This window comes from Panthera onca, chromosome B3, assembly GCF_046562875.1.
Source record: "Panthera onca isolate mPanOnc1 chromosome B3, mPanOnc1 haplotype 2, whole genome shotgun sequence".
NCBI lineage: Eukaryota > Metazoa > Chordata > Mammalia > Carnivora > Felidae > Panthera > Panthera onca.
This window is the reverse complement of record NC_138344.1, coordinates 35,423,616-35,443,063: the sequence shown is the minus strand read 5'-3', so window position 1 is coordinate 35,443,063 and position 19,448 is coordinate 35,423,616. Positions and strand designations below refer to the sequence as shown.

At 57.8% G+C, this 19,448-nt stretch overlaps 1 protein-coding gene across 8 annotated transcripts in view; it reads right to left on the bottom strand.

Moving 5' to 3' along the window:
• The window catches only part of TLE3 (TLE family member 3, transcriptional corepressor), a 48,820-nt gene that overhangs the window by 8,673 nt on the left and 20,699 nt on the right, over window positions 1-19,448 (bottom strand). For 2 of the 8 annotated variants that reach the window (XM_078448820.2, XM_078448822.2), the window contains exons 5-12: window positions 17,891-17,953; window positions 15,963-16,067; window positions 7,755-7,959; window positions 6,165-6,181; window positions 2,367-2,486; window positions 1,809-1,859; window positions 1,000-1,152; window positions 485-626 (exon numbers count right to left, since the gene is read on the bottom strand). In XM_078448820.2, the coding sequence (XP_078304946.1) occupies window positions 485-626; window positions 1,000-1,152; window positions 1,809-1,859; window positions 2,367-2,486; window positions 6,165-6,181; window positions 7,755-7,959; window positions 15,963-16,067; window positions 17,891-17,953 (856 nt within the window). The remainder of the gene's footprint in view (window positions 1-484; window positions 627-999; window positions 1,153-1,808; window positions 1,860-2,366; window positions 2,487-6,164; window positions 6,182-7,754; window positions 7,960-15,962; window positions 16,068-17,890; window positions 17,954-19,448) is intronic. The other 6 variants (XM_078448821.2, XM_078448823.2, XM_078448824.2 and 3 more) reach the window with 3 other exon arrangements.

Here is a 19,448-nt window from a genome sequence, read left to right as displayed (position 1 = left end):
GACAAAGCTCAGGCCACCAGGCCGCCTTGCTTCCTGCATTTCCTGCATTGGAAAGCTGCCGGCTCCAGGCAATCCTCGGGGACTGAACCCCCACCTAACTGGGATCCTGGTCTTCACGGCCCAAGAAGGTTCAAGCTGAGAGATGTGCCCACCTCTTTTTATAAGGCAGGACTCAAGAGGCCCAGAGAAGGAAGTTTGTTGAGAGTCTCACAGAACTAATGACAGAGGTGGGGACGGGCCACAGGTAACCCGACCTGTCTGAAGCTCCTCCCACGTGCCCTCCAACAGGAGCCCTCCCAGTAAGCCCTGCCGTCAGTGTGGACACAGCCGGCATCCGTGTCCTCCTCTGACCTGACCGCGAAGTCCCCCTGGAGGCCCCAGGAGAGCCCCAACTCCCCCACGCTCCCTGGTGCTCTGGCTCCAGTCCCGCCCCGGGGCACACCCCTCCCCTCAAACACAGTCGACCCAGCCTCATCGTGCCTACCCATTATACCTATCGGGTCCATGCCTGGAGGTTTGCCCGGCATCGACCGGAGCCCTGGGGTGGTGCTGGTTCCTGGAGTCGGGGCATCGTTCCTCGGAGTAGGCGTGTTGGACTTGAGCCCAGGGGTAGAGGATTTGTCATTCTGAATAGGGAAGACACGAAGATTCCTTTCTCCCCAGAGCCGGGCCCTTGGAGCTGGCCACGACACCCAGCTGCCCAACAGCCCCTCAATTCTTGCCCCACCTTGTGCGGCAAGGACTTGAGGTGACTGACTGCTCCCATCGTATAGACGGGGCAACCAAGGCTCAGAAACATTAACTGGCAGCCCGAGGCCCAGCCGGTAAGTGGTAAAGCCAGGACTGGCACCGGGGCCAAACCCCAATCCATGGTCTTCGTACTCCACCCCTCTGCCCTCCAGTGATCACCGCTCCGGCCTCTTTTCCAGAGCCTTTTGCCCCCACCCCCACCTGCCCCAGCCCCCTGTTTCTGGGGTGCCAGTGGCAGGCCCCACATACATGACCAAGGTCTTTGGTCTTGGAGGAGGGTGTGCTGCTGGACGAGGCCACTGAGGCGGGGCTGGTGGGGGCATCCTTCTTCAGGCCTCGGGCCTTGTCCAGCCCATTCTCAGGAGGGGAGTGTGCCGGGCTGACCCGCGGCGTCGCTGGGTCCTAAAAGCACAAGCACAGAGATGCATGGAAATCAACAAGCAGCCTGGAGTCCTCCCTGCTCTGGGAATGGGAAGGGAGTGCGCCAGCTGTTGGGGAGAGGAGCTTGGCTGGAAGAGACTGGGGGCCTCAAAGTGGGGGCGACTCGTTCTTAACGATCTGGTCTCACCCCTTCATCTCACAGATGGGGAGACAGGGGCCTGCGCGGGGGTGGGGGGTGGTGACCGGCCCAAGATCGAACACAAGTTCAGGACTCATATTTGGGCGGTGGGGTCTCCTGGCCTCAGGTAGATCGCTCCAGTCCTCGTCCCCTGCCAAAACTGATCCCGAGGGGCTCACGACCCCCTACTCTCGAGATCCCAGGGGTGGTGGGGATAACAGATCTGACCTCGAGGACCTGGCCCTCCCCTGGGATCCTTGGGGTGCACCTGCACTGTCCAACCGAGGTTCCCATCCTAAGGAACCCCAGCCACCTGGCAGCAAAGCCCTGTCCTCCTCCTCCTGACCAGCCTGGTGCCCCAGCCCCGGAGGCCTCGGTGCCCTGCTCGGGGCATGTCAGTAATGTCTGTGCAGCAGCTGAGACACAGCAGCTCCTAGGCAGGCAAAGGGCAACCTCAAACCACCCCAAGCCGAGCACGCTGCCACGGGCCTGTGCTCACCTCATTGGAAACATCCACCACCAGATCATCACTCTTGTCCCCGTCACTGTCCTGCAAGCAAGAGACAAGCCAGTAAGGAGGCCACCCCCGCCACACCCCAGTTGGGGTGTGAACCACCACCGGCTTCCACCATCCGGAATCTGAACCTGGGCCAAACCCCAAAGCCCATGCTCTTGTCTCCCAGCCCAGTCCCCCAGCCCTGCTCCGGGTCACTCTGCTCCGTGCCCACTGGCAGCCTGACCGATACCTGCCGATACCTGTTATGGTGTTTCTGAGCCCCCCTCCAACTTGTCTCTCTGGAGCCACACAGCTCCTTGCAGCCGGCTTTATACCCACCATTGCGGACAAGGAAGTATGCTAGGCTCATTGTATCATTTCTGCTGTTGTGTGTGTGTGTGTGTGTGTGTGTATGGTCTCCACCCCCCACACACATACACCAGACAACCCAGCCTGTCCCCACCTGTGCCTCTGAGTCACCCACAAGTCAGGCCTGTGTGTTCTCCCACACCCCAGCTCCCAGCACAGACCCAGTGGTGCCCACTAGGCCCTTAGACGTACGTATCGGCTCAGACTGTCCTTCTCCTCTGCTTTCCGCTTCTTGGATTCCATGCTGTAGTCTGCGGAGCCCCGGTGCTTCTCACTGGCCCGGAGGCTTTCCGAGGGCGACACCGAGTTATTCTGGGAATGAGGAGATTCAGCGTGAACGTTTCGTGCACACCAAGACATTAGCTAAGGGCAGGTGGTTCAAGAGGACAATGTCCTGCACCAATGGCCAGGCCCTCGAGGTCAGCTCTGTTCCATCGGGGCCTTGCCAGGGAAGCCTCCCAGCTCTCCAGACTGGGTCCCCCCCCCCGGGAGAGGCCCGGGGAGCACAATTCCCTTTTGGAGCCGTGACACTGCTAGTAAGTAAACAGGCTCGCACAGAGCTGTCTGCGTTCTGGCCTTCGAGACTGTGCGTTCCATGAGGGCCGGATCACACCTCTCTCCGTCCACACCCATCCTGGGCCGGCCACGTACATTTGCTCAAAGAAGGGATAAGCCAAGTCTGCCCTGAGTCTGGAAAGACGGGTCTCAGCCGACACACAGGGGCTGTGTGCAATACGTCATCAGCTGAACCCCACTGGAATGGGGAGACTGACCCGGAAGGAGAACGTTGGGCTGCCGACAGGCCTTCTAAGGCTACGTGGGCAACCTGGCATTTTGTGTGAACACCCTACTCCTCCACTGCAGGGCCTCCAGCAACTTCTGAGGAAGAGCAGTGTTTTAAAGAAACAAAAATCGCAACATCGGGAAGCCTTTCCCTCTGAAAGGTGGGAAAAGGTAGGAGGGCAGGTGGAATCATCCTTTCTGTAACGGTGGGAATGCAGGGGCCCCAAGGGGTTGGGAAACGTGCCCGAGGTCCCCCACTGGAGGCAACATAAAGGAAACCGAGGTTTCTCAAGCTTGGAAGGGCCTGATGAGTTCTCCCTTCAAACTCCAAGGTGAGAAAGCACAGCTATAGCTTGAAATTCCAGGCCTGGGAAGAGGGCCAATCGGCAAAGCGGGAACAGCACAGGCAGACAGGCCTGGGAACGGAACTGTCCCAGGGACGGGAGGGCGTCCCGCAGAGGAAGGGATCCCGAGGGCGGGCGGGCGGGCTCGGGATGCTGCCTGTGGCCACGAGTGGAACCGGTTCTGTGGCTGTCAGCACCAGGCTGGGAAGCAGGGAGGGAGGAGCTAACCAGCAGGGGTACCGGCCAGCAAACCTGTGCCCTTGCCCTGGGGGGGGGGCCGGGACAGATTCAATGTCCCTCGAGGGGGCTGCCGAGTTCACTCCTTTCCGAGAGACCCTCCTTCACTCACCACTCACCCATGCTTTTCTGAGCACCCACCCTGGATCAGGCCTGGGGCTTGGAGGAAGGAGCAAGACTCAGTCCAGCTACAGGCTGACCCATCCACAGCCCCATGCATCACAGACGTGCAGGCCACGCAGGGCCATGGAGGGACCCCCGCTCGGCAGGGAAGGGTATCCCAAGGCGGAGGCCGGGGTGAGCCTCTACCTCACGTCTCCCCACTTTCCTGGAGGCCAGTGCCGGCGTTTGGGTTGCAGGGGGGGGTGATGGCAGGGGGGGCGGGGGGCGCGGGGCACGGCGTGGGGACAAGCCACAGAAGTTAATTTCCTTTTCCTAAGCCGGTTTCTGGGCAGCCCTTCCCTGCCAAGTTTCTGCCTGAAGCAAATTAAAATGGCAGAGTTATCAAGCCTTGGAAGAAAAAATGGAGGTTATAATGGGACTGCAGCTCAGCCTTCCCCACAGCCGTGCAGGAGCGGCGGCGAGGCGCACACGGCCGCAATTCAATTAGCCGCTGCGAGCGCCGGCAGGAAAATCACCACCATTTCATTTCATTTCCTCCGACGGCGGCCACCCCGTGCTAAGCAGAATCGCTTCCAGCCCCTCTCCTCTCTCGGGGCGGGCGGGGAGCGGAGCCGAGGGGGGCGTGCGGCGGCTCGTGTTTCTCCTTGCGACCCAGTACGTGGCTCGGAGAACAGCGAGCTCTTTCTTCTCATGCAGTCAGGCTGAAAACCCTCGCTGCTACCGGAGAGAGTCATGTCAGGCATTTAGCGGCATCGATCCAGCCCGCCTCTGGCTGGCAGGCGGCCAAAAAACTAAGTATTTTTTATTGCTTCGGCGAGGCAAGGAAATATGAATGAAGCTACCTCTAATTGGACTCCAGACTAAGCCCTCTGGGACAGCTTCCAGCCCGTCCAGCCGGCCCCCTCCCACCCGGCCGTGGCCCTGTCCTTCCTGCGGGGGCCTCATCTGTTGACAACCTGGTCCATGAGGGGCCGCACACTTCCTCCGACGCCGCGGCCACAGGCACACGGCCCTACGGCCTCGCTTGCCCTGAGCCGGGCGCCCGGGCCCCGGGCCGGATGGCGTCTCGATTTGTTCCCACCGGACTCTCCCGGGGCCGGAGCGTGCCCCCTCTGCTCGGAGTCTGCCGTGCATGCGTGTGGGTGCTGCAGGGTGAAGAGCTCAGCTCTTGGGGGTCCCCCCGGGGAGCTTCTTTGGGCAGAAAGCTTTCACAGATGGGGGCACAAAGCCAAACGCAAACAGCAATGGGGAGGAGGACAGAGGGCGTCGGGCTTCAAACCCTCGGTTCACCCCACGGCAGGTGCCTTGTTAACCGGGTCATCTCCTCGATGCCACGTTCTGTGCCGAGGGGGCTTCCTAACCAGGCTGAGAGGCTGGCTGGGCGGGAATATGCCCGTGTCACAGGTATAGAAACTGGCGCCCGGAGAGGCCAAGAGAGCTCCCCGGTGTTGCGTGAAGCCAGGACCAGCCCCGAGCCCTGAGGGGTCCAGTCCTATCTAGACAGACCACCTCTGCAAAAATGGCCACCTTTTGGAGGATCAACACTAAAGCAATCGAGACGGATTTTCAGCTTTAGTTGTTCCTTTCTGAGGTAGCCAGCCGTCACTGGGCCCAAATGTGGACCCAGAGCACACGGGCCAGTCGCGGGGGGCCGAGAGCACCGTGGCTAATTGGATGGTTTATAAAGTCAGCCGGGAGGAGGGCCGGGAGGGAAGGGGGTCGGAATGGAGGGGCTGCCCGAGGAAGCTGCCGTCTAGATGGTTAGTTAACTGCCTGACCTTCCAAGTCCTACTTAACACGAGGTAATAACCAAAGCCATCCTAACAGATTAGATGGCCCCAGATACAAGGACAGCGATGAGGAATAAAATAGCTTTGCTAATCGCTGCAGGATTTTTTTTATCCAGACTCCACCGCGCTTATTCAGAAGGCTTATTCACTTGAAACAGAACCTCTGAGCCTCAGTGTGATCAGAAAGATTTACAGCAAATCTCAGAGCTGGCAGACACGCAGACAGCCTGGCCCTGATGCCTGCTGGCTAGCACTTTCTTAAACCGAGTTAAAGCCCAGAACAAGGAGAAACCTCAGGCGTTCGGTGGAAGCAAGGAGAATACAGGATCAGGTGGCGGGGGGGGGGGGGGGGGCGGGGGGCAACCAACCTGGGAGGAGGGAAGCAGCCCAGCCCAGGACGCAGGACCACCCCCCCCCCGCCGGGGTTGCCTGTGGGGGGCCCAGTAACTCCATGGGCTGGCCAGCTGACCTCTCTGGTTAATCACCTCTCATAAAAAAGAGAGTTAAAGCTCACTGAAAACTATTCATCTGCCAAATGATGGACAGGAAGGCTGGAGAGATGACAGCTTCCCCAACCGAAGGTCACTCTCAACAGGTGCAACTTCTGTTTCGTAACAACAACCCCCACCAGGATCCCACGTGGTCCCCTCCTCCTCCCGCATTACCCCCCCCCCTACCCCCCACAGCCCAGATTCCAGCGTGCTGACACTTACCGCGCTGGATTCTCTTTCTTCAGGGACGGAAGAGCCAGACGGGAGGAGGGTCAGGCCCCCCAAGACAAAAAGACAAAAAAAAGGGAGAAGGGTCAGTCTCCTGTAGCTGGTTTTTAAGCTTTGCTAGTTCACAGGTTTTAAAATGGGCAGCAGGCCTGGCTCTCTGAGTCACCGTGGGTCAGCCAAGGCAGGGCCATGAGGTGACATCTCTTGCTTTGAAAATTAACCGCCCCGATTCCAATGCTCCCCACTGGCCACCGGTCCCGGGTGGGGCAGGGGCTGTGGCCCTGCTCTCCCTGATGTGCCAAGGAGGGCACCAAGATTCCTGCTCAGCAGTTTTTAAAGTCACAAGGTCTGGAAGAGGATCCTGCTATGCAGGCGACCTAGCGGATCTGGGCGTTGAGACCATCATTGTTTAAAATAAACAAGCAAGTAAATAAAGGAACTGTGGGAGCGGGTTTTGTTGTGTTTCAACTAACACCGTTCTCTCTGTGTCTTTGCACAGCCAGGCACTAGCTCCCCGATTCTCCTCTCTGCTGTGAGGAGACCCGCCTCCTCTGCCAGGGAGGGCATCCTTCTGCAGGGACACACAACTGTGCCTCCGTCCGCTTCCCACAATCTGCTACCACCCTGGCGCCCTGGCCCGGGGCCGGACGGGGTGGCGCCCGGGGAGGGCTGGGAAGGCACTGGCCATACGCCCTGGTAAACAGCTAAGAGCAAATCAGACCATGTGTATACCTTCGACTTACACGATTTTGTACGTCAATTGCATCTCAATAAAACCGGGAAAAAAACATCCAAGGGCAGAGCGCACGAGGCGGCGGTTTTTGAAAAGGGTCTGCCAGGGAGCCACGACTTTTCCTTTCCTGACAAACTAAGCCCTCCTGAATGAAGCCCGGGCTGGGTGCAGCTGCCGGGGTCCTCACGGTTTGGGCCGGTGAAGGGGGGGGGGGGGGGTGTTCTCGTTCCAAGTCCTTCCAGTCATCTCCCTCAGTAGTGTGACAGCTACCTCCGCTTAAAGACAGTCTCTACTAGGGTGCCACTGTGCACCTTGCCCTAGGCACGTGCGCTGGTGAAACATACACGCTAAGTTAAAAGCCGGGGAACCCGGCTCCTGTTCTCGAAGGACTACCAATCTCGGTGAGGACGTAACATTCTCCAGGGGGAGGTTACAAGAGGACAGCGACCAAGGGCTCCTTCTTGGGACCCCAGCTCTCCAACTCTCCTGGGAACTGGAAAAAGGCCCCCAGCCCAGACTGGAAGGCACACTTTTGAAGGAATGGGACTGGGGCTGACCCTTGAAGGATGGGCAGCTTGTAGCTAGGATAACGGGAGGGTGCCTGCACGACAGGCCTCCCAGGGCAGAGCGCGACGGGGCCATCCACGTCAGGCATTGAGGAGGGGGGTCATGCGGGGTGGGGCTCTGGTTGCCACAGACCAGGAATTCAACAGATGGCACCAAAGCTTTTGCTAACTCCTGACCCCAGGGTGACGACGTTTGCTGTGTCCACGCACAGTAGGGCCCGCGGGAACCCCCCCTCCCCCAGCCCCCAGCCCAGCCCCGCCCCCTGCCCCAGCTCTGGGCCGCACCTCTGTGGTCCAGCTCATGGTGATTCTTCTCGTCCTTCACCGTCAGGTGGGCCTGGCCACCCAGGGCCCCGAGCGCCAGCAGCCCGGAGCTGCTCCCTGTCACCGGGGGGATCCCTGGAGGCTGGAGGCCTGACGGGTGGGGTGGCAGCTGGACCGGGGGGCCGTGCGTGGCGTGGGAGAGGTGCTGGGCCTGGAGCTGCTGTTGCTGTAATGAAGCGGGTGGTGAGCACGGGGGAGCGTGGACGGCGGGGGAGGCCGCTGCGGGGGAGTGCCCTCCAAAACCTTTACCCCCAGCTCGGTCCACACACGCTGTCCGGATGAAGACAGTTTGTTAATGGACCCACAACCGAGGCACCAAGATTGGGGTCTTCAAACTCCCCGCCCATCCCCCCCCCTCAATCCCCCAGTTTCAGGACAGAATTTCCCACAGTCCATTTGCGAGCCCGGGATCAATAAAAAGCGCGCATTTAAAGACCAAGCAGCCCTCGGGGCTCCCTCTCTGTTGAGAAGGATCCGTTTTCAAGCTGGCGGTCATGTTTGCTCACGCCTGCACGCCTTCAACATGAGCAGCCGGTGGCTCCCACCCCGAGCCCGTATCCTGGGAAGCCTCCCTCGTTTCTGAGGAACTCGAGGCTGGCTTACTGAGCCAGGGCAGGCCACAGCAGAAAATCCCCGAGATCAAGAGGAGGGAGCTTGGGGCCAGTGGAATGAGAGCTAATGGCACGGGGACGTCAGGGTGGAGAACGGTTAACAAGGACTTGGGGCTTTGGGACGTGACAGACCAGGTTTCAAATCCCAGCTATCATTTGCCAGGGGGCTTACAAGGGGCTCCCCGCTGTTCTCAAATCTACACCTGCTCATAGTCAACAGCAGTGATAACAATGCCCAGCCAAGGGTTCTGCTCCCTGAAACCCCAGACGTCCCCTGCCCGGACTAGCCTCAGGGTGTTCTCTTTCCAGTCTGCATCCTACGCCCAAGGGACCGGTGTGGGTAGCCTAGTTCCCTCCCCAGCAGCCACTACAAAATGCCCTTTATCTTATCATTCCAAACTTTGCGCCGAGAACCACAGGAACTGTGGAGCGGGCTACACCACGGCCAAATATTTCTGGAGAGTGGCTGGGGCCTTGTGCATAGGGGCCCACCTATGCACACCTCTTCTCAACTAAGCACAAGAGAAGGGAACCAACGTTTACTAAACGCCTGGCACTTTCCAAACACGATCTCTGACCCTTCCAACCAGGTGGCAAAGGAAGAGTCAGGCCCATTTTACAGAAGGCAAACTGATACTTGGCGGGCTGGACTGGGCAGCCAGTAGCTTGCCAACTCTAGCCAATAGAGTTCGATCTGGACTCCACTCTGTCAACGGCCGGTCTTATCCAAAGAGTGTTCCTAGGGAGACCCTCAAGGCAAGAAGGGCCAGTGGGGGTGACAAAGAGCAAAAATCTGACAAGCTCGCCTATCAGTATGAACTTGGCTTTCGGGCCACAGCTGGCAGTCAACAGAACACAGGGGGAAGGTCTATGGTTCTGGTTGGAGGCCTCAAGAGGCAGTAAACGTGAGCAACCGGGGCTTAGGGGCCCTGCTCTTCCCCAACGAAGCTGCAAATGGCAAACCGGGCTCACCCCAAAGTCAATGGCAACCAGAGCCTGGTGGCAACCACGCTGGTGGCCCCCGAGGGTTTGTTTCTCAGCTCTGCGTGAAAGGCTGGGATCCGCTGGTGGTCACATCAGCTGGATCATCTACTGGTAGGTGGCTTATGGAAGCTGCTGGTGGGCAGTGGTCCCCAGTGCAGCCTAACCCCAGATGCCCCGAGATGCCAGAGCAGAAACAAAAGCCCAGGGGTCCCCATGCGGAGACCCAACCTGGCCCAGCCCGGTGGCTCGGGCTCTTTTAAAATACGGGAGCTCACAGCTGATCTCCCCTATCTTTCATTTTTAAAGAAATATCATCGTTAGGCCTTATTACGAGGAAAAAAATTAAACATGGTCAGAACATATTAAAAATGAGTACGGATTTACAAGTTTTTCTTAAAAGATTACCCTTCAATCCCACTCTCTAGAAGATTCCACTCTGAGTCGCTTTAGACTTTCCTTTATGGAGATCTACAAATTGTGACTATATTCCTAAATAAATAGGCTCTCGCGAACCTTACTACTAGACAACTGGATTTTTAATTTAAGACTGTTAGGCACAAATCAACACATCCCTTCCAATGGCTACCCACCGTTCCCCGGTGTGGGCCAACGATCCAACTGTATCTACACGCCCAGTTTTAAGAGGAGTCTGCGCCAGCAGCCCTGTGGTTTTAGACCAGTTGCTGGCAGGCCCTTTAATTCTGCCAGCGTTAACTATTTAGTAAAATCCCAGAAAGCAAGGCGTGAGGTATTTAATCCACTTTTTACAGTGCCTGGCCAGTAAGATCGCCGGAGGGAGCGGAGAGGAGAGAAAACGGCTTCAGAGAAGGAGCTGCGTGGGTACAAGGCAGGCTCCTGCCATGAACAATTCGGTTTCTGGAATAAGAGCTTACGAAGGATCTGTGCTCGGGAGAAGACGTCGTTGAAGAGCTCCAAACACCCTGATTCGTACCTTACCAGGTAAGCTCGGCCCTCTTACCGAACCTTCTAGGCTGCCCGGCCAGTTCAAATACCACCTCCTCTGGAAGTTTCCCCCAGCCTCCTGGTCAGGACGCATGTCTCCCTTCTGAGTTCTAACAGCTCAGACACCAGGGCCAGCGTGGACGTCCTGAAGGGTAGAAGCTGGACGTCCACCTTATCAGCCATGAGACCTTGGTTGAGTCGGTGGACCTCTCTGGGCCTCTGTTCGTGGTCTCATCGTGCAAGGACCCCATGCATTACACTACGTGTCAAGGCAAAGCAGGTCCTCGAGAAACGTTAGCAAGAACTACGAATGGATCACAAATACAACCATTTCGTTCGTCTTTATGTGATGCCTGGCAGCTTGGGAGCTCCAGGAAGACGGGGACCTGGTGTTATCCGTCCCCGCACCGCTAAAGGTGCCTGGCAGGTTGGCTCAGTGCACAGTTGCTGGGTAAATAAGTGACAATGTTGGGTAGACATGCAGAGGAAGTCAACCGAGTGGCTCTGTCCGAACGTGACCGCCTCCCAGATCCGTGCCTCCTCTCCAAGGCCCACTGAGAGGCAGCTGGAACAGTCTGTGGGGACAAGGAGCACCAGTGGGGTGCCCTGCTTCCTGGAAGCGTAAACCAGTGAGCCAGCATCAGAAACAAAGGCTATGGTGGCTGCCTGGCGATCTGCCATAGCACGTCAGGCGTCAGTGTCTTCTCTGCCACAGAGGAAAGGAGATTTCCATAATACTTCTCATCTTCGAGTACAAAAGCACTCCCTGCACAGCCAGAAAGTCGCGCCAGGTCTCCCCTGCATGGTTTGAAGGCACGGTCAGGAGTGGTCCAGAAGGTTCCGGGAGGCAGGGACTTAAGGAGCCGACCTCCAAGGCTTCTCTCGTGGGGCGAGGGCAGATGTCAGCGCTTGCTGGGCGTAGCATCTGCTAATGGCAGTCTCGGTTGCAACGGAGAGCGAAACGAAATTCTCTCCCCAACACGGCGGGGGAAGCTGGCTGGCGGTGAGCCACCTGCCTCGCCGTCCCGTGTCGCAGCCCCAGACCCTCTGCAGGCGGGACGGCAGGCAACACTTCCGGCCCCTGTGGCATGTCCCTGACTTCAGAGGACGAGGTGCTGAAATGCTGTGCCCTGTGAGTGGAAGGGTGGCAGCTGGGGACAGAAGGGAATCAAGTCCACCGTCCAAGAAGGGACGGCGCTCACCGCGTTGCTGCAGCCTGTCTCCAGTGTCTACCATTCCTTCCCATGCCGAGACTTCTCCATCTGGGATGTGAAAGGAAGTTAGCAATCCCCCCTCCACCCCCGGCCCCAAAGAGGGGCTCAGCATCTGGAACCAAGCCCGCTCAGGGGTGCTCGTTCACGCCAGAACGCGAGCCTGTCACAGAACGCGTCCCGCGGGCTGTAAGCGAATCCCTTGTTCCACACGTGTGTCACGTGCCCGCGCCCTGGGCTCAGAAGGTATGGCCACTTACAGGACAGGCTGACAGGGAAGCTCGTCCTTGTAGAGGATACGTAATTGGATTATGCACATCACGCTTTAATGCCTCTGCTGGCTGATTTAATGCTTCGCTTCTCAGGTTCACGGTTTGGGTTGAACTTGGTGAAGTTGTCTAAGCACCTGCTGAGCCAAGGCCCACGGAGGACGCCCACCAGAGGAAGCACAGAGGCCGAACTGCATTCAGTGAACACTTGGCACCCTCCCAGCATTGCTGGGAGAGCAGCCCTGGGCCTTCCCCCTTCCTTCTAATCGCACACGGCCGGTGGGCCCCAGGGCTCCACGCCGAATTGAGCTTCCGTGCTCCGTGATAGCTTTCAGAGCCCCCAACAACCCTTGTTATCCTATTTCAGAGATGGGGAGGCAAGCAGAGCCAGGACTCCGAGCCAGCGTGCCCTCTCCCCTCTCCCCATTGTGCTGCCGGGCCGAAAGAAGCTGATGTATTCTAAAGCACGCTCTCTGCACCTTCTTCCTCGTGGAAAATTCAGTCAACTGAATCCTACACATCTACATCCTGGAGTGAATGCAAAAAACCTCAGGTATGGCTTCCAAATGCCGTGTCGTTTGTGACAGGCTACAATCTCCCTCTTCGTCCTCCCCACCGCCCACCCACCCCCCCCCCGCCCCCCCCGCCCCGCCCCGCTGAAAACAATAAAAAAAGTCAACGCTTTATCCCATGCCTCCCACGAATACATTTCCAAAGGAATGCAGACCACGCTGTCAGCGTGCAGATGAACCCCCTCCGCTCGTCAGGTTCAATTACCATGGGCCAGCGCAGAACGTAAACACAAAACAGAACCACCAGCAAAAAAAGGAGTCTGGGAATGGTTGCTAGGTCAGCTCACAGGGTCTTTAATCTGCCTAGGGATGCCTTCTGCAGGATACTGCTCAAGGGACAAAATCCGCTCCCCACCCCCCCACCCCATGCTTAGGAATCTTGACCCTTTCAGCAATTTGGATCCAAGAAAAAAAGGGCCTGTAACGGAACGGGGTCTACGATAACTGGGTCCTGCCAGGCCCCGGCTGGCACAGAGACATCTTCCGGCCCGTCTTCCCTCGAGGATATCTGAGTTCCCTGGAGAGGGGGATGTGCTGAGCCAGCAAGCCTGGGCTCCCTCCTCTGCCCCTCTGTCCCCTCCTCCCTTTACAGCAGCCCGATGTTGGATCCGAGTCTCTCTCGCCAGGAGACCTAGAAATACTCTACTCCGTGCAATAAATCTGCCACGACGGACACCCACCCACGCCAGACACATTGAACTGTCAAGCCAAGACACGGACTCAGAATCCTTCAACTCCTCCATGCCCAAGAGAGCCTCTCACACCCCACTGAAGCAGGCACCTCACAGCACACTTACCTAGCCCGCCTCCGTCTTTTCACAAACGGAGTAACTGAGGCCCGGAGGAACCTTGCCCAAAGCCCCCCTAATTCCCAGACCAGGGGGCCGGGCTACTTCTCCCTCCAGATGGGCAAATCGGACGGCCCCACGGGGGTAGAGCCACCAGCTGCCCTTCACTGCTGGGTCCAGGACCCCTGACGGCCCCTGCGCCCCTGCCCTCCCCCTCTACCTCGCCTTCCCCATTGTGCTCGGCTACCAGCCCGCTCTGCCCTCTCCTCCCTGGCGAGACGAGCCGCCCCTTCGCCGGAGTGCAGGCAGGCCCGGCTCCCCAGTGCGAGCATGCCGCGGCCGTCCTCAGCCGTCCGTAATGCCTGCCTTGTGACGCTCTGTCAGGCGCAGCGATTAGACGGCCGCCTGCTTAATGACAGGGTGACGGCTGCATTCAGTGAGAGCCCGAGAAGCAATTACCTGGAAAATGGGGGTCACAGGCCCCACTCGTTGGCTTTAATTGAATTCCAATATCTGCCTCGAGCTGCCTTGACCTAACTTGTAGCTTCCTAAATACTACTTAAAGGAAGTGGAGCTAATCCAAGCAGCGTTTCTTCCCCAATTTCGCTCTTTTCTTAGAATTTAGAAAAAAAAAAAAAAAAAAAAAAAAGTTATTTTCATAAGAGGATTTGCGATGCCAAAGAGGGAGGCGGAAGCGGGGGAGGGGACCCACTGTGGCCCCGGTGCGGGCCGGGAAGGCTCGGCCTGGAGAGGGGACAGGACGCGAGGGGCTGGAAGAGGAGAAATTTCAGAGGGCAGAGCTCACGGTGCACTTCCCGTCCCCGCGTCCCCCTTCCACCCCTATCGGCCACCGAGCCGTGAACGGGTCACTGAGACAGAGGCCCCAGGCCCCAGACGGGCTGAGCGGGGGGAAGGGTGACATTCCCGGACACTATGTGACCATCCATGAATCACTTCCCCTCTCTGTAAACCAAGGCCATTGGTTACACCAGTGGTTCTCCACCGGAGGCCATCCCACCGCCCCCAGGGACATCCGGCAATGTCTGGAGACAGTTTTGGGGGTCACAACTGTGTGTGGGGGCCGCTATGGGCATCCAGTGGGTTTGAAGCCAGGCGTACTGCTCAACACCTACAGTGCCCAGGGCAGGCCCCCCAACAAAGTGTCTGGCCCCAAACTTCACAGGTGTCAGGGCTGAAAAACCCCCTGCTGGCTGATCTCAGAGAAGACAGCACACTTTACGGTGCTAGGATTTCACCCTCAGGAGCACTGCCTCCCAGCTCCACGGCTGAAGGCACTGACCACTTCCCCACAGTCCCTGTTCCGGACCCTGCTCTGCCCCTCCCTGGCAATGCCAGGGTTTAGACCATGCTCAGGCCTCTGCCGGTGCCCTCCCGCAACAGCATTGCGTGACTGCCACGGACTGACCCCAGGACACAACCGACACGGGTCCCAGAGGCGGGACGGGAGTGTCGGGAGCTACCAGCATCCTTCTGCCCCTCTGACCCCAGCCTCCCAGCGCTTTCTGGCCCAGGGAGATGGGCTGGTCCACTCCCTCCTTTAACGGATGCAGAAACTGAGGCCTGGGCAGAGGCAGGACCTGCCGAGGTCACACGGGGAAGAACTATGGCTAGAACGCATGTCTCAGGGTTTCTGCCCCAGGCTGAAAACCCAGGAGTTCTCATTTATTCCACCAGGCGGACCACCCTGGGGCCTTCGGGTCCACCTTGAAATAACGGCCTCACGTAAGAACAAAAGAGAAATGAGGACCGAGCAGGGTCCCAGAACGTCAGGGCCAACGGGACCTCAGCCCTTTGGGCCACTGCTTCCCAAGGCTGACTACCTTTCAGAATGAGCTAAAAAAACTTCAGAAACACAGATTCCCAGTCCCACACCCCCAGACCTACGGAAAAGAACGGCAGGGAGACTGCCTTGAAATCTACATTGTTCAGAAGCTGCCCTTGGGGACCATGAGCCAGCTGTCCGTGGATGGGAAGCATTGATCTCCCCCACCCCCTTCATTTTAGGGACCAGAGGTGGACAGGTACGCCTGAGGCTAAGAGCCTTGCCCAAAGTCACGGGAAAAGAGCTGTTTTTCCTCAGCTGCTTATCTTAAATGTCCTCAGCCTCACTCAAAGCAGCAGAAAGATGCTTCGTGAATCCAAGATGCGAGTCAGGGACGCAAAAGGGGAGGGATCTGGCTTCCTCCCTCCACTGAGGGGTCCCACCAGAAGTAGACCTCCCAAAGCATTCTTGGATGCTTTCCCTGCTCCTGGGGAGACAGGACTTCCAGAACACCCCCCACTAGAATTCCTAAGGGTGTGTGACCAACGCCCCACCAGGCGGCTCAGTGCCCAGCACCACAAAGCCCAAACCCAAATTCCACAGCACGTTTCACATCAACAGTACAGCAGAGACAGTTCTGATCCCAGGTGGCCAAAGAAGGGCAGACCTTTGCCAGGGAGGGGACACAGGGAGGACAGGCCCCCCCCACCCAGGGAGGCTTGAGGAGGAGGCTGGGTGTGAGGGTGACCTCGGAGCCCCACCCCCTGGGGAGGCTGGGGGCTGATGAATTTAGAGGTGGAGGCATGTGGGACACTCCCTCAACGTGGGGAGTAGGGGGCCACTGGGGAGCTGATGGGGAGAGAGCCCCCAAACAGGGCCAAGCCCATGGGAAGCCGGAGCCCTGGGGCCGCCATTCTTTGAGGCCAGCTAAGGTCAGGGTCCATCTCTGGTTACAGTTAAATGAGAGGAAATAAAGGGCTATACACACGGTGAGAGGCAGATTGGGGAGTCCACGTACCCCGATGATGGCGTTTAGCTCCGTCATGGTGACCTGCTTGGCACGCTCCACGGCCTGTGCCACCTGCTGCTGGTGCTGCGGGGAACAGGGGGTGTGTGAGATGCGGCTGCCTTCCCGACACAAAGGGCACAGGGAGGGCTGCTCGGGACAGGTGGAGACGCGCCCCCCCCCCCCCTTCACAAAGCAGAAGAGGCCCACTAAACAGGCGGGGCAGGGCATTTTCACCTTCTTTCACCCCTTTCCAGCGAGTGTGCATTACTCGTGCAAACGTCCCATGAACTGTTTCAAGTTAAAATAGGGATGCGCCCAAAGACGGCCATCGGTCAACTGCCTTCCTCTACCACACATACAAAAAAACTCCCTTCCACGCATTTGAACAGGAGCTAGACAGGAGATGATATTCTTCGATGATTAGTTTTCTCAGTGCGGGTAACGGCTGTCGTGTAGGAGAACCTTCCCACTCGTAGGCAACGCAGCTAGGGCACTGAGGGGTTGTCAGGGTCTGCGCAACTTGTGTTCAAGGAGCTCAGAAACAAGTATGTGAGGGGCGCCTGGGTGGCTCAGTCGGTTGGGCGTCCGACTTCAGCTCAGGTCATGATCTCGCGGTTCGTGAGTTCGAGCTCCGCGTCGGGCTCTGTGCTGACAGCTCGGAGCCTGGAGCCTGCTGCGGATTCTGGGTCTCCCTTTCTCTGCTCCTCCCCCAACTCACGCTCTCTCTCTCTCTCTCAAAAAGAAATAAAGCTTAAAAAAAAATTAAAAAAAAAAAAAAAAAGAACCTTGGAGAATCCCGAACAAAAAATATTAAAAAAAAAAAAAGAAAAAAGTATGTGACTCTATATACGCTCAATCCCTCTCCAAGTAAAGGGAGGAACAAAAACGTGTCTAGAGAGAAAGGGAACGTGAGAGCGGTGTGCGGGCTCACCGGCTATGACCGACACCCCACTCTGGTGCGGGATGCTGAAAACAGGCAACCTACGGGACATCTCTGTGCCTTCCACACGTACAGGTTGCCATGAACCTAAAGCCGCTCTATAAAATCGGGCCTAGTTTAAAAAAGGTTTTCTTGGTACGTTCGTTCCCTTCCACCTTGGGGTAGTACCTGCTTTGTATGCACCTGTCTACCTCACTGGGCTGCAAGCTCTGAGGACGTCACCCTATCCTGTTTTCACGTAGATTCAATCGTTTACCAGTGGCTACTCTGATTCAGAGACCTAGGAGTCCAGGGGGGAGCGGAGGTGGTCCCAGCCCCTCGGTGGGGGGAAAAACAGAAGGCAGGGCCTGCCCCAGCTGGAGGGAGCTCTGCTGGACGCAAACAGGCCCCTCTCAGGCAGCTCTCCTGTCTGCCCTGCACCAAGGGGTCTCCTTGGAGACGCTGCCCTTGTGTCACCCACTAACCCCGTCCAGGCCTCAGGGGGTGGTCCCTTGCAAAGTGTGCTTGGTAGGTAATAGACCGACTGGCCATGCCTCTAAGGAGGACACTCTGTCCTAGGGGCTGGGGTCCCCCTTGGGAACTCATTCCCTTTATAGGATCTGCCCCTTAGCACTATCTGGCCAGGCTTCTTGCTTCTAGATGTTTCCAGGAGTGGGAGGTGGGGCACAGAGAAGCAGTGTCTAGGAATGTCTGTTTGGATGGGAGGTGGGGAGGGGCCGAGAGGCACCCACTGCTAGCCCCATCACAGGCCAGGACCCTCCTCTTTGGTCTCAGGCAGCAGCAAAGAACCCGTTCCACTACAAGAACGAGCAAATGCCCCCCCTGATGTGCTGGAGAAGTTTCCATAAAGCCCCAGGTTGCCAACTACAGCCAGTATGAACGGACAGGGGCAGGGGCTCCGGTAAGACCCGGCCGGCGCCGGGCTGCCCTAAAAACACAAGGAGGACACAGTTAAAGGAGGTCTTACCTCTTGTGACAGGAAAGGCATGATCTGTGCTAAAATCGTGTTCAATCTCTTCGCGATCTCTGTCTGCAAAAGAAGGGAGACCGCGTGAAGCCCAGGCGGGTCGATCAAGTCGCTGAAATGTCACACAGGGGGGAAGCGCAAACTCCCCCTCCACCACTCCCCGAAACCACAGACCCTCCATGCTTTCTCCTCGCCCCCCCCCCCACCCGCCCCGCCAAGCTGGCCTCCCGCCAGGAGGCCTTGCTAAAAGTCTACAGCACACAACATGACGAAACTTCTTCCAACTGCCCCCCCGCCCCCCAAAGGCCAGGCTGCCTACAGTTTGCAGAGCTCCGATTTCCTATCAGAGGTGGTCTATGTGTTTGGGTCAGAACGCAGTCTGCCTGCTCTGGATAGAAGCCCTAATTAAAGCAGAACGAAACAAGGACCTCCCCTTCCCCCACCGCACTAAAACCTAGAGCAAGACAGGTTCTCTGGCTCTCAGAGCGGGAGGTGACAGGGAGCCCCCAGGGCCACATGTGCCAAAGGGATATGTGGATAAGGGGACCCGCTTCACCCCCCCCCTCCGGTTTTCACTTTGCAGCTCCCCAGCCAGAACGATCCCTCCCCCCCCACCCCTAGTTGTGCTGTCCGGCCCGAAATCCCACCATTAAGGCTTCACTTTTTAGGGTAAGGCACTGCCTTCTCGAAGAACTGCTCAGGAGGTAACTGGTTGGAACCCTGATCCTGCACATGGGCCACTGGTAGGAAGGCTTGACCAGTTCTCTGCTCCACCACCAACATTCCAGAAAAGCTCCCATTTAGATGAATATCAACCACTTCTGCCACCCTGCCCTATGTCAGCCCCGGATGAAGAGTGGTTTACAAAAAAAAAAAAAAAAAAAAAACAACACCAAAAACTTGTGTCACATGGTTAACGGTGACCAGGCAGGAAGGCCGAGCGAGGCCCACTGATAGAGGCACACGTCTCGCGATCGCTTTTCTCCGCTCGCAACGAATCCTGAGGCCGCCAGGACTGAGGGGGCCCAGGGCGGGCTGCAAAGCTCTCATCAGCACACTGCAAACCATGACAACAGCCTTTAAAAATCTGTGATCATCTGCATGTCAGACGATTCTCCACGAGAAATCCTTGTGCACTTAAAATAAAAACAACGCTGTCTGAAGGCTTGCAAACAGACCCCTATTCCCGGAGCTCGCACCGCCACCACTAATGAGGACGTCTCTGATTGGCGAATCGGAGACAGGCCACACCCCCGGGGGACCCGAGGGGCCCGGTGCGGCCCTACGTCCTGGGGCGCCCGCCACAGACACAGACAGCCTGTCTTCTACACCAGGGATTGCTACACTCTGCCGATCAATCACTCTGATCCTCAGGAACCGGGGCCAGCGTTTCCCACTGTGGGCATTTGGGCGCAACAGTTCTTTGCTGCAGAGGACCGTCCCCGGTATGTGAGACCCACTGAATGTCAATAGTGGTCCCCGCTTCCAAACTGCAGGGTAGAGAGGCAGTATCCTGTATTCCCCTGGCTGAGACCTATGGGCCTCACTGCTGCATCTG